General features: G+C 40.0%; 1 protein-coding gene across 1 annotated transcript in view; it reads right to left on the bottom strand.

Annotated features, from left to right (window-relative positions):
- The window catches only part of LEF1 (lymphoid enhancer binding factor 1), a 126,107-nt gene extending 114,343 nt beyond the window's left edge, over positions 1-11,764 (bottom strand). Inside the window, 2 exon segments of the mRNA XM_040418383.1 lie at positions 11,039-11,152; positions 11,154-11,764. Of these exon segments, the coding sequence (XP_040274317.1) occupies positions 11,039-11,152; positions 11,154-11,255 (216 nt within the window). The 5' untranslated portion in view covers positions 11,256-11,764.
- Positions 11,765-14,398: the final 2,634 nt, after the last annotated feature.

The raw sequence follows: 14,398 nt of genomic DNA, 5'->3' as shown, positions 1-14,398 counted from the left end.
TGACCATCAAAACATTAGGAACAAGGGCCTGCTGGTGACCCTATAAAACATTAGGGGCGAGGGCCTGCTGCTTATCCTACCATCTAAAACATTAGGGGTGAGGGTCTGCTGCTGAGCTGACCATCTAAAACATTAGGGGTGAGGGTCTGCTGCTGAGCTGACCATCTAAAACATTAAGGGTGAGGGTCTGCTGCTGAGCTGACTCTCTAAAACATTAGGGGCGAGTGCTTGCTGCTGATCTGACCATCTAAAACATTATGGGCGAGGGCCTGCTGCTGAGCTGACCATCTAAAACATTTGGGGCGAGGGCCTGCTGCTGAGCTGACCATCTAAAACATTAGGGGCGAGGGCCTGCTGCTAAGCTGACCATCTAAAACATTATGGACGAGGGCCTGCTGTCGAGCTGGCCATGCTGTTCTCGAACCATTTAAGTGGTGTTTCCATCAATTTCTGACCTTTTTATGTGAACCAGACACCCTCCCCTCTTCAGAGCAGGGGGTGCCTGGTTTAATGCTCGGGTACTCCTATTGAGCACCCGAGCATCCCGAGGTGTTCTATTCGAGCACCCGAGCACTTTGGTGCTCGATCAACACTAATGTTGACATAATAAGGGATTTGTACTGAAGTAATGAAAGATCAGCCTCTGTAAAGATGGCCATACGTGAGGTAACACGTCCAAACAAGATATATCTCCTGATCCACCGTTCATCCCCATATAGTTTGTATTGGACAGTTTAAAACACCATTTAAACGAGCAGCGATCCCTCTCCCTATTGAGAAAAAAGAGAAAAAATGTAGCAGCACTACGAAAAATATATAGATTGTTCCTTACTGTGGTGGTGCTCGCTGTGTCAGAAGCCAGTCCTAAGCTTCCCCAAATCCAGATCGAAACGTCGCATTTTTGGTGAAAATAAAGCATTAAGGATCAAGGCTGGAGAGTGCTGCAGTTTTCTGTTTCAATTGCATCTCCCTATTGAGAACACATGCAAGATTGGCCCAGTCAAGAGCACATGTTCATGGAGATGTAGAGAAGAAGTTTATGCTTGTTTTCCATTAGGGCAGCAAGAACAGCAATTCTCCTAAACAGGTGACACAAGAGGAGCAGTTCATGTGCCCTCTCCCCCATTTCAGAGCAGCAGGGGGATGAAAAGCCAGCTGTAGAGGTATGGAGAACAAACCCAGCAGTGGGGACCAGGTAAGTATAATTGCCACCACAGGTTGGCCACTCTGGGAGGTCTGTTATAGTCTTGGATAACCTCTTCAACTTTTAAAATCTAAATAGATTGAAAAAAGGATCCACAGTACCAGACAATAACCAAAATAATATGATACAGTGGTGTAATACCAGATGAAGTACAATGACTGGAGATGGAAAACACAAAAAGGGTGACCCCACATCATGACCTCACCCTTGTGCACCCTAACTATCCCTAAAGTACACCATCCCAACATGTTTCCCCAGTTGTTTGAATGGTGGATTTTGTGCTTATCCAGTGATCCTGCTCTTCTGAACTGGTGAACTGGACCAAGATCTGAATGATTTTTCCACCATAATTTATCACTTTCCTCTGTAACTCTCAGTCATATTCAGTAGAGAATGTGCAAGGGCTGTCTGCTGTCCCCAGGTGAACAGTCCTAAAGTCCCTTTTACACAGGTCGATGATCAGCCCAGTGAACATTCGTTCCCAGTCATTGATCGCAGTTTTTAAGTGATCCCTTGTCAGCAGCACATCTTCCTGTGTAAACTGGGAATATGTTACCAACAAATTGATCGTTCATTTAATGCTGGTTCAACCAATTCAACAGCTCATATAAAAGGTCCATAACAAATCGTCCATCTTTGAGATAAATGTGTTATAACGTGCTTTATCAGTGGGTCAAAAAACATTATATTGGAGAAAGTCCTTTCAGAATTTAAAATGTTTATCCATGATATCGTTCAGTGTAGCAAAAATAAGGCAGCATGATCCAAAAAGAGCAAAAAGTCAGGGTGCCAGCATACACGATCGTGATTCAAGATCCCAAAAACATAAGAACAATCAGAGCACTCCAAATAATGATGAAATTAAAAGAGTGATTTATTCACCCATGTTTACAGTAGTAACGTTTCAGTCCTGTCACAGGACGTTTCTCATCATTCAAATACTTTGTAGCCAAGTAAAACTAAATGAAACCAAGTTGCCACAGACAACCTAAGCTTACAAATGATACAGAAAGCCGATCAGTGATGGCTTAAAGGGAGTCTGTCACCAAAAATGTTATCTTCCATTTTACACCAGATAGCAACACTTATCCCTTTTTAAAAATCTGTTTTTCTTTTCTCATTGAATTTTTTTTTAATTCTATTTCCTGAATGTGATTATGGGGCCAGCCATCTTGCCTGAGCTGTTCTTAACAGCATTTAGAAAATTGCTTTATGGCAGCCACATGGGCCATAGACATAATAGTCTGGCCCTGACCCTATTGACTTGTATGGGAGAGTCTTCTAGGCATGCTCTGTTACCTGTGCAGAGGTCATTGTACAAGGAAAGAATAGATAAGCTTTGACAATCACCTATTATGAATGGAGGATCCTGTCTTATCTTTACACAGAGGTGATATAATTACAGGCAGGATTAGAATGACAGATCAGCAGATAACTGCAGAAAATTAATCTGTACAGACAAAGAAGTGGCATCTATTATTAGGCTTAGTGGCCAGTGGAATTTATGGTTTTTGTTTTAATACAGATATTGACTTGGAAAATTAACAATATCATCAAAAATTCTTTAAAAATATGTTATACATAAAAACGTGATTTAAACAATAGGTCATTTTCTGATGACACATTTCTAGTAAGGACCTTCACCGAACAAATGGCTACATGAATGACTGGAACATTTGTGCCGTTCATTTACATTATTGTTGATGTCACACATGGGAAGATGTGCTGCCGATGAAAGATAATGCCAGCTTGAATAATCTAATCAAGATAAAACAAGTGTTTGCTAGTTGTCTGTTGACCCTTTGCTCCGGCCTATGATTGGAAACAAATCATTCGGCTGACAATCAATCCTCGTTAAAGGCTATTAAAGGGGTTCTCTGGGAATTAAGAAAATGAAAATACTTAAATATTACTTTAGTATGAATTTTTCGCCCTATAAGACGCCATATAAGACCAAAGTGGGGGGAAAATGTCAGTGCGTGTTATGGTGCGAACACTAATGAATGCTTCCATTATGGAAACGCTCATTAGTACAGGAGGACTGGGAAGCAGTGAATGCATCACTCCCTGGGCTGCTGTGACTGTGCACAACATAAGGACATCGGGACACAGCCCAGCGCATGGCAGGAAGAAAAAGAAGAACGTGTATGTCAGGAGAGGCAGCAGTGTCCAGAGCAGGAGAGGTAAGTTAATTTTGTTTTTTAATGTCTGCTCTGAACATGGGGGTCTGATCTGAAGTCTGGTTGGGGGTTATTTACATAAGGGCTCTGATCTGAGGTCTGATTGAGGGTCTAAGATGCGGTCTGATTGGGGGCCTTATTAACATTGGTGGGCTGAGCTGAGGTGTCATTAACATTGGGGGTCTGATTGTGGCTCTGAGCCTAGGTCTGATTAACATTGGGGGTCGGTTTGGGGCTCTAAGCTAAGATCTAATTAACATCGGGGACTGATTGGGGCTGAGGAGCTGAGGTCTGATGAAAAATATAAACTTTTTTATTTTCCTCCTCTAAAACCTAGGTGTCTCTTATACGGCAAAAAATACTGTATATTCCCAAATACCTTTCATTAGTTGTAATGGCTAGTTTTGTCTATGGAGCAATCATTAGGAGAAACAAAATGGCCGCAGTCCTATTAGTACACAAAAACCTGTCCTAATCACACAGGAGGACAAGATACTTCACAACACTGAGGTAAAGAGCTGCCTCAGCCTCCTCTCTGCTCTGCTTGTCAGGGATTATGATCCTGAATACAGGTGATATGATCTTCATCTGAATCTCTGTAAGAATGGAGATCATGAGGAGAAATGAAGTACAGAGAGGACGGACAGGACAGAATGTGGTAATGGAGACTCCATACAAGTGCTGCTCATTAGCCATACCCCCACCCTCCTCTCTGTACTTCATGTCTCCTCATGAACTGATAAATAAAGCAGAGAGGAGGCTAAGGCAGTTTTTTACCTCAGTGTTCTGAGATTACTTGTCCTGCTGTGTGATTATGACAGATTTTGTGTTTAGTAATAGGGTGGTGGTCATTGCCCCCCTCCCTAATGATAGCTTTCCAGAAACAAACAAGCCATTTAACTAATGATAGGTATTTAGGACCATATTTATAATATAGTTATATGTAAGTATTTTCAGAATTTATTTTCTTAATTCCTGGAGAACCCCTTTTAGGCTCATCTACATGTTCAGATTTTCCGCATGTTAACAAACACTGAATATAGTACTTCGACTGCCACTCATTAAGTGCCATTTACATGTGGACATTATCGTTCATTCCCCATACAGTTTACACTTGTCGGCGGCTCATACCCTGTATTACTGGACCAATGTGCTGCCTACAAGCAATGATTTGTAATCCCACATAAAAGATGCGTTCACCTCATTTGTCATTTTGCTTTAGGATAAGGATCAAGAGAATTGGATCTCTCCTCACAAAATATCTGTTGGTTTGAGCGGCTAACTGAAATCAATTTCACCATCTGTAGGGGTGGGTCTTTTCCCACGGCTGATTCTGAGCCATAACGAGTACAGACAGATTTAACACCAGTCAACTAGCACTTGTTTAAAAGGTCTTTACACAGACCAATGGAAAATGCACAGGGGATGAATGATCTTTACTGCGATCGTTTGTCACCCATACTTTACACTATGTTGGAAGCACTTCCCCTCTTTACACATTTTCATGTATGTGTAAATGATCAAATAAGCTGAGTAATGAGCATTTTTTGGTTTGTTGGCTGATCGCTGACACATTTTCGCAGGTCAATTTTAAGCAAAGGTCCCTTTACACTGGACAATTTAGCAGGCGATTGTCGGGAAGGAAGCATTCCTTCCTGGCAAGCGCCTGCTCATCAGTGTAGGAAACCGCTTCTATTACATGTGTCAATCTCCTCCACAGTATGGTGAGGAGTGATCGATAATGCCATCCCTCATCCCCATACAGAATCATTGTTTGCCGACAGCAGATCGCTCTTTAGACACCACAATCTGCTGCCGACATATGATGATTTTGCACTTCGCTTGTTCATGGGGTAATCGTCAGCATCTTTACACCATCAGATAATCGCTAATAAGTGTTCCTATGATTATCTAGCCGATTCTCGGCCTGCGTAAAGGGCCCTTTACATGGTAACATAGTTTGTAAGGCTGAAAAAAAGACATCCGTCCATCCAGTTCAGCCTGTTATCCTGCAAAGTTGATCCAGAGGAAGGCAAAAAAAAAACTCATGAGGTAGAAGCCAATTTTCCTCATTTTAGGGGGAAAAAATCTGACCCAACTACAAACAGGCAATCAAAAAGACAATTTTTAGGCAGGAGTGTTCATATGAGTCATTCATTCCCGATAATTGACCTGATCATCTGCCAACATAAAAGAGCCCTAAGACGAGTCTGACTGGGCAGAAATCTGAGTACATGCAGCTTCAGAAAGATGGTTAAGACATCCTAAAGAAGTTCAACAGAAATGCGAATTTGTCAGTTGACTGTTGTGGTGTTAAGACAACCCAATGATCACCCGAATGTTCCTACAAGACACTTTTACATGGTCCAATGATTGAGCATATGAACATTTATCCCCGATCATTGCCACGTGTAAATATGGCCAGCAGTCAGCAGACAAGCAAGCAAATGCTCATTTGTTGTTCATTGCATCTTCTATGTGGGCATAAATAACATTTCTGGTCGGCAGCACACCTCATGTAGGCAGGGGATCTGCTGCTGACCATATGCAACCTGCATGGCGACAAACAATCAAACTAATAAAACAATTCTATGTTACCGTACTGTATGATAATTGTAAATGAACACTGACTGACATGCTATACGGCCTATCAAAAATTGTTTACGGGCAGATTATCGGCCCATGTAAAAGGACCATAAATCAACAGGGTCCTTAGACATTAGTCTGGACATTAGCCAGTTTATATTCAGCATTAAAACAGGCATAGAGATGACTTATCTGAACAAGCGTTAACTACAAAAAGAAGAGTGTCAGCAGACTGCTTTAAATGAGGGCGTTTTCTAAAAGCTGCCATGGGTACGAAGATAAATTGGCCAATAAAATGTGTGTTTATTAACCTGTGTGTCTACAGTAACAAACTTGTGTCTAACCAATGGGAACATGTTTCTTTGGGATTAACCGGTCTGCTCAAATCCATTACTCGCTAATATCACACTGACAAAAAGAATTAATAAAAATAAATTAAATATATATATATATATATATATATATATATTGGGCAGCACGGTGGCTCAGTGATTAGCATTGGTGCCTTGCAGCGCTGGGGTCCTAGATTCAAATCCGACCAAGGACAACATCTGCATGGAGTTTGTATGTTCTCCCCGTGTTTGTGTGGGTTTCCTCCGGTTTACTCCCACACTCCGAAAACATACTGATAGGGAACTTAGATTGTGAGCCCCATTGGCGACAGTGTGAAGCTAATGTCTGTAAAGCGCTATATAAGTGCATAACATAAATATTTAAATGGAGAAATAAAACTTTCATTGTCGGTGTATTTATAGTTAATGTGATACATTTACTATAGTTGAGAAATGTGGTTGCGTTCTGCGTAGACATCTCTTTATCAACAATTGCATGATTTAAGTAAAAGTGTTCAACTGAATATTATATTTAGATGGTGAGTGTTACATTTATTATCCCAGGTCTAGATAAAAGAACCGTTTAATTCGAATTTTGACATTGAGGAAATACAAAGATCACATTAAGGTTTTCAAAGAAAGTAATATGGAATGTGAGGACCACAATCATCCCCTAAAGCCCCCGTGATGAAGTAATGAATGTAGAGTATCTGCAAGGAGCAATCAGCTACTTATTCTACAATAGACAAAGCATTTTATTATAAAAAATAAATCATATTCTCTTAAAGCTAAATAATTTTGTACTATGTACGTTCGCTGATCATGCTGGATCCCTTGGCTGGTATCGTCACCACAAGCCGCCTTCATGTCTGTGACAAGACTTCTATCATTTATGTAGTCTTAAATTGCCAATTACAATGATTAAAAAATAACATAATAATGAATCAAAGTAATATTTTCTTCCTATATTGATGCAACAAACGTAAAATAATGAGATATGGGGTTTCTACGTGTTCAGTATCAGGTCTGTGATCATAGCTTACAATGATACTATATCAATATTTTTTTTTTTTTAAATCTAGTAAAATATCTGCATGGGTTAAATCTTTTTCTTATTAAAATCCATTCTCTTTGAGGCTATCATCTGCTGACTATAATTGTGTAATATTAGACATGGTGAAGGAAAAATGGCAGCATCTCTGGGTGGGCACACTTATCTGTGAGTGCATGTTTGCAAAATATGCCAATGTACCCTTCACTTAATGTGGCTTCAACCACAGTCTGCTCTGCCTATGCTGAACACAGCTGGCTATAGGGAACCTTAAGTGATGACAGCCCAATTGTGAGCACAAGAGCCTTCTTTCAGCAAGAACATTTACCTCTACGAGAGGACCAGCATTATGCATCCGGTACCAAAGAGGTTAAAATTCACCTAAAAAGCCAACTATCTGTCTTGTATGCGAAAATAAAAATGCAATAATTCACACCTATATAAACGTGGTGAAGAGGATTTGTATTGTAATTAGAATTTCAGATCTGAGGTGTTACAAGTGAAGCGATATGTTTACAGGATGTCCACAGGTTTGTGGACATTATGACTAAACCGTACATAACCGTCAATGTGAAGGGATCTATCACTACTAACCTACTACTACTAATCCCCCCTATGTTGAAGCCATTTGGAAATAGACTTCCCACCGTTGGTTGACTTGCACAGACAAAGACGTCTATCGGTGGCACAAATATATAGTATAACAATAATGAAGCAATTTGTATATTGGTCATACACTGTTGGATGTGTTCCCTACAGTCAACTGGATGAGCCACTAGCCTGTATAACTGTATACTTTCTGTATAGATCTTTATGACACTCTCCACTGCCTACGACATATAAAATGTTAGAATACTAGAACAAAACAATTTTAATAGGTCGCTATTTGCATGCAAATGGCATTTTCAATATATAGGCCTCAAGATATAACATTTTGAATAGGGGATTAATTAGCTCTTGTTAGGCCAATTCTTCTATGACGTGTGATGTCAATAACACAATGAAAGACTAATTAATCCTAGAGTTCATGACATATGTTTGGCTCATTGAAACTTCACAGGAGGCCACGGGACTCCTGTGTACTTTCTCCTCTGTCTGGACATGGCCTTATGGTGCCTGACTGGTGTTGTCTTTTTTTGTGCCATCAAGGAGAGGGAGGGGATATTCCATCATGCATAAAAAGTGAAAGCCATCTACTCAATCACCACTTGCCTTGCTCTAATTAGCTATATATATATAGAGAAAGGCTCACACATTGAGCCGAAACGTCGCCTGTCCCACATATGGGTAATTAAAGTTTTTTCTTCTTTTACTTTCTGGAGTGCTGCCCTTTTTTGCAATTTTATCTATTTGGATTGGCTTTATCCATATTGGGCCAGCTGCACCCATAGCTTTTCCTCTGACGGTGCTGCCACTGAACTTTTTTGTTTTTTATATATATATATATTATATATATATATCTACACGCAGCCTGATCTTCTAGGGAGCTCCCAGGAATGGGTGAAATTAAACCAAATTCAAAGGGCTGGGGCAGGGCAATAGTGTTACAGGGGTTAATCTTAGATTAGATAGGCTAGGGAAAAGTTTACATACAGGCAAAAGAAAGCAGACACAGAACTTGAAGAGATAAGAGAGTCTCCAGTCATCTGTGTGTTGCCCTTTCAGTTGCTGGGAAACAATTAGTTTAAATGACAAGTGTCCTGAATATGCAATGCAGCAATTACACGCTGTTACATAAACTTATGACACCACATGAGTTCAATTTCCTAAGTCTGTCCCACTCCAGTAACATCATGGCCCCTGACAGGCTGCACACAGGATTTTTCTCTGCACATATATAAGGTCTGTGTCTTCACACAGTAGGTAAACTGTATGGCTAAGAAGCCCAAGTACTAGGACTATACCTACAGGATGGTATGGCCCACACAGAACAAGGAGATCTCAGGCTCAATTCCTGAAAATGACAAACAACTATTTTGTTTTACATGAAAAGAATTGGAAGAACATTGATGGTCTTCAATGCGTTAAACATATATGGTTCGGAAAAAGAAATCTGTCGTCATATCGATAAATGATAGACATATAAACATGGCCAGTCTGCTGAAGAAATGAGAGGCTAGGTCATTTGGCTCCCATTTGCCTTGAATTTTTTTTTAAAGTCTGGCTATTATAAATTTATAACTGTTACTAAAGCGATATAAAATAGAAAAGTAAAAAAAAATCTAGCATCATAATGAAATGCATTAGTTGTAGAATACAATTCAAAAATCCTACGAAGACCATGGAGATAAGGAACATTTGTATTAAAATGGTATAATGGGAAGATCTACACTTCCAACATTTCTACCCCAGGTCAATTTACCCCTTCCCCCTGGAACTGCTGTCTGCCCATCACATTAGAGACAGTGGCCTGTGGTCAGCCACTGCTCATTTACACAGCTATGGCAAACTGTTGCTTCCTGTTTTCTCTTCAACTATTATACATACATTAGCTGTCGCACATTTTCACCATTGGATTAAAATGGCTGCACGTTGCAATCTTTTAAAATGATGTTGAAATAGACATCACTGGATAATAGAGAGCAATTCATCACAACAATGTGCCAAATTTGTAACAACACTTAACAGGGCCAAATGCCAAGCTGTATGATTGACAATGCTATACTTTCTATTGATTCCACATGTTTAGAGATCACCTCAACAGCAAAAGTCCAACATTCTTATTGCAATAACTGTCTAGACCTGTCAACATTTTATAAAAAGGGCAGGGAAGGGATGTTATATAGATGCTTTATTAGTTTTCATATGCCATTAAAATGCATCATCCTACACCATCATCACTTCACACATTGTGAATGGAGGTAACACAAGCTAAGGCCAAAGAGGAACCTAGTTCAAAGAAGGTCATGAGAAAACAAAGAGTGAGAACACAAAATGATTTTTTCTAGAAATGCCAATCCTGAAGATTTTGGAAGAACTAATGAATGAGTAGATTATAAGTGTACTGCAAGAGCCCTTCAAAATCATTGTGTGCCCTTAGGAACTACACTAGACTTCTTGTGAAGACTGTGTGGTTTTAATAAAAATCTGGCCAATCACATGCAGAAAGAAAGGTGCATGGTCTTCAGGTAGATGATCTTTAGCAAGCAGACTCTGAAAGGTCTTGGGAACTGTATTACCTAGGTATAGGGAATGATAGACTTTTTCTGAGCACATGTGTCAGTAAACCCTATTTCTAGCCAGCAGTGGGAACTTGGTGGGTTAGACCCTGGATTTACTTCATTCTCTTACTGCAATTATATTGTGACTACTGATATGTGTTTAGAAGGACAACTGTCATCAACTTGATTCTGGACATAACTTGTAATGTGTATGTTAACTGTTTGGCCATAATGTTTCCTAAACAATACATAATCAATGTATTATTTCATTATACATAGAAAGCTGGCACCAACCACACACCAGTATATAAAATTATATATCTAACACATAAAGACCATACCCACACTGGAGACCTAACACAGTGGTCTAAGAACTATCCTCTTTACTATTAGTACTAGGTACATGTAGTTGTAAGCACTTGTGGACTTTGGATTTTCCAAGAAATGCCTGCTAACCCATGTAAACATGAGCAGCCCTCCCCATGAGCCCCCAGGTGTCTCCTAGGACTATGGCTTGTAATTACCTCATGGCTGTTGCTGCTAGGAGTGATCTCAGTCTCATTCACCAGAGAAGACTTGATGTCTGCCAGGTCCCCTTCCTCCTCAGGGTGGCTGATCTCGGCATAGATCTTCTCCTTCCTGAGGATCTCCTTCATCCTTGAATGGGATCATCTCATCAGTGGCACATAACTCAGGGTCTCCACCACCATTGCCTCCCCCTGCTCCAGAGAGCTGAGGCATGGCTGTGACAGGAGAAGACACCACTACTGTGCCCAGAGGATCGGAAATCACACAAGAAAATGCCCAATCTCCCCCAACCTGATCAGACCCAGCAAATCCCTGTATCCAGGCTGTAGAGGTCCAGCTCCTGAGAAGTTTCTCCTTACTCCCTGCTTCTCCAGGCTTCACCTTGCGCTCTGCGATCCTGAGGACAAGCTTCTGGTGTCACTATCCAAACTTTCTTCTCCTTTGTAAGCCTCACATGGAAGACGGCAGAGAGCAGACAAAGTTTGTTGGTGACTGTGAGTAAGATTGCGGTGACCTCAGGGCTGAGTAGACCAGGAGGATGTCTTGAGAAGTAACTTCAACCACCAACGCAGGACTGATCCCTCTTTGTTACTCTCTGGGGGTCAGTATGGACCTCCAGTGTCTGCCACCCCAACAATCCCAGGTTACTCCATCACGTTGTCCCGTAGACCCTGGTAGATGTCCTGCTCTAGCTCTGGGTGGGATTGTGTTCTCCCTGTGTGTTTGTGTAATGTAACTTTAACATCCCCCTCCTCCTGTGCCCCCCTCCCTCCCCCTCTCACCCGCTCCCTCTCTGTCTGCTGGAGGGGAGGAGGAGGCGGGTGGAAGGAGATGAAAGAGAAGCCGCTCTCTGATTGACAGCCTGCTGATAGAGGAGGAAGCAGACACACACCCAGCTCAGCAAATGAAGGGCAGGAGGGGACAAGATCACACCAGGGAGGGGGAGCAGAACAACACTGTCCAAAATGAAAATCCTCCTAATAACTGCAATTAAGGGAAACACAGGAGAAAGATCTAATAAGTGGGGCAGGTGTACATGTCCTGTGTGGACCATGCAGGACCCCAGCTGCCAAATATCTGTACTCAACCCGAAGCCTCATCATATACCACATACAAGCATATATAAATAAATAACTATATATCTATATCTAATAAAAATATATATATATATATATATATATACACACTATAATCATGCATTTCTATATTTCATTTTATATTACATAATAAATATAAACATACAATGAAACACATTTCTATATTGCATCTCAATCAATTACATTATATATATAGGCTATAAACATGTATTTCTAGATTCCATTTGTATATATTACATCTATATATATATATATATATATATAAATATTAAACAATAACCACATTTCTATATATTACATCACTATAATTATATATATATATATTCAATAATCATGTACTTCTATATTCCATTTCGTTATATTACATCACTATAAATATTTATATATAAATATATATATATATTTATATATGAATATATATATATATGCAATAAACACATTTCTACATCCCATTTCTATACATTATATATACAATAAACGTATTTCTAGTCCATTCTAGTCCATTTCGAGGCATTACATCATGTTATATATATATTACATCACTATATATAATATATCTAAGCAATAAAACACGTATTTCTAGTCATTTCGGGTATGCCAGCACTGACACATTACAATGGCAGCATCTCGGGGCAGGCAGCAGGGAGCTGTCTAATACTACTCGGATGCTGGGTGACTCTAAGCTGAGATCAAACAGAAATAAGACCCTATAGATCCTCTGGAATATGCAGGATACAGAGAAGCCTGCTGCTCAGTCTCTGGGCTCCTCTAGAGAATGTCTTCTGAAGTAGTTGAGGTGAGCTCACCCACTGGCATGCCCTGCACATAGAGGGGTGCACCTCATGCCAAACCACACCTGGCTGTCACCGATCTCATTCAGATTCAGGCTCATAGGAATAATAACGTTGTGTAGTTGCAACAATCTGAGGAGTTATCGACCAGCATCGCTGTCGATCACAATCGTTTAAACCACGAATCTGCCAACTACGAGCGACCCTCTCTGGATGTGGAAAGTGACAAGATAGGGGCAAGCTGGGTATCATCGGAAAGTTGGTGACACATTAGCAGGAATCCCACATTTTGCCTGTGTAAATCCTATCCCCCTCATGCTAATTGCTTGGATTTGCATACTAATTTTTAGAGCACCTTTTCCCTGCCCAGACTCCACTGCAGGAGGAGGAAGGCACAGGACAAATGGTGAGACGGGGGCTGGCTGTGTGCTAAGGTACCCCCCAAATCTAACCATCAAGGCTGCTTCACAATGCATAGTGTGTAGCAAGGGACAGATAGCAGATTATCCTCTGATGGAGAGATGATACACTATGGAGAGAAGATAGATTTAATACTGAAGATACATATCAACAGAGAAATTGAGTTAATAGATTAAGATAAATAGATAGATGATAGATAGATAGATAGATAGATAGATAGAATATAGAGAAGATAGAAATAACAGAGAAATTTAATTAATTGAGATATAGATATTTAGAATAAATAGATAGATAATAGAATATAGAGAAAGATAGATATAACAGAGAGAAATTGAGTTAATAGAGATATAGATAGATACATAAATAAATAAATAGAATATAGAGGAAGATAGATATAATAGAGAAGACACTTAATAGAGATGTGTGTATATATATATAGATTAGATAGAGAACAGATCGATACTATAGATAGAATAGATAGATATAATAGAGAACAGATAGATACAGGTAGGTAGATATATAGAATAGAGAAGATAGATATTAGATAGATAGAATGGAGAATATTTATAGACAGATATTAACTAGACAGCAGAAACCTCTCATTCTGTATTTCCTGCATATTCTAAATATATTCTACAGACCTGACTCTTCTGAGCCAACAGCATGTAATATTGGCAAAGTAATATTTATTTTGATTTGAAATTATTGTTTCCATTAGTCATTTCATAAAAAAAAAAACTGTCAGAGAGGGCTGAGAGGTCTGTGATCTAAACAGTTATTCCTAAATCTCAGCACTTGGTGAACTGGGGGGGGGGGGTGGGGGGGGGGGGGAACTCATCAGTCTTTCTTCTTGTACTTTGTCAATAAGAACAATGTAATATTTTCCCAAATCACATACCAGCTCCACCATGTACACAGGACCAGCATGGGATTCACCATGATGTATCATCAATATCTGAGTTTACAATTTAATAGTGAGGACAAATAACCATGTCCCCTCACTCCCCACATCAAGACCCCTTCAGACTGTCAGCTCATAAGGGCAGGG

This window comes from Bufo bufo, chromosome 2, assembly GCF_905171765.1.
Source record: "Bufo bufo chromosome 2, aBufBuf1.1, whole genome shotgun sequence".
NCBI lineage: Eukaryota > Metazoa > Chordata > Amphibia > Anura > Bufonidae > Bufo > Bufo bufo.
Note: the sequence above shows the minus strand (reverse complement) of the source record. Positions and strands in the feature narration are given on the sequence as shown.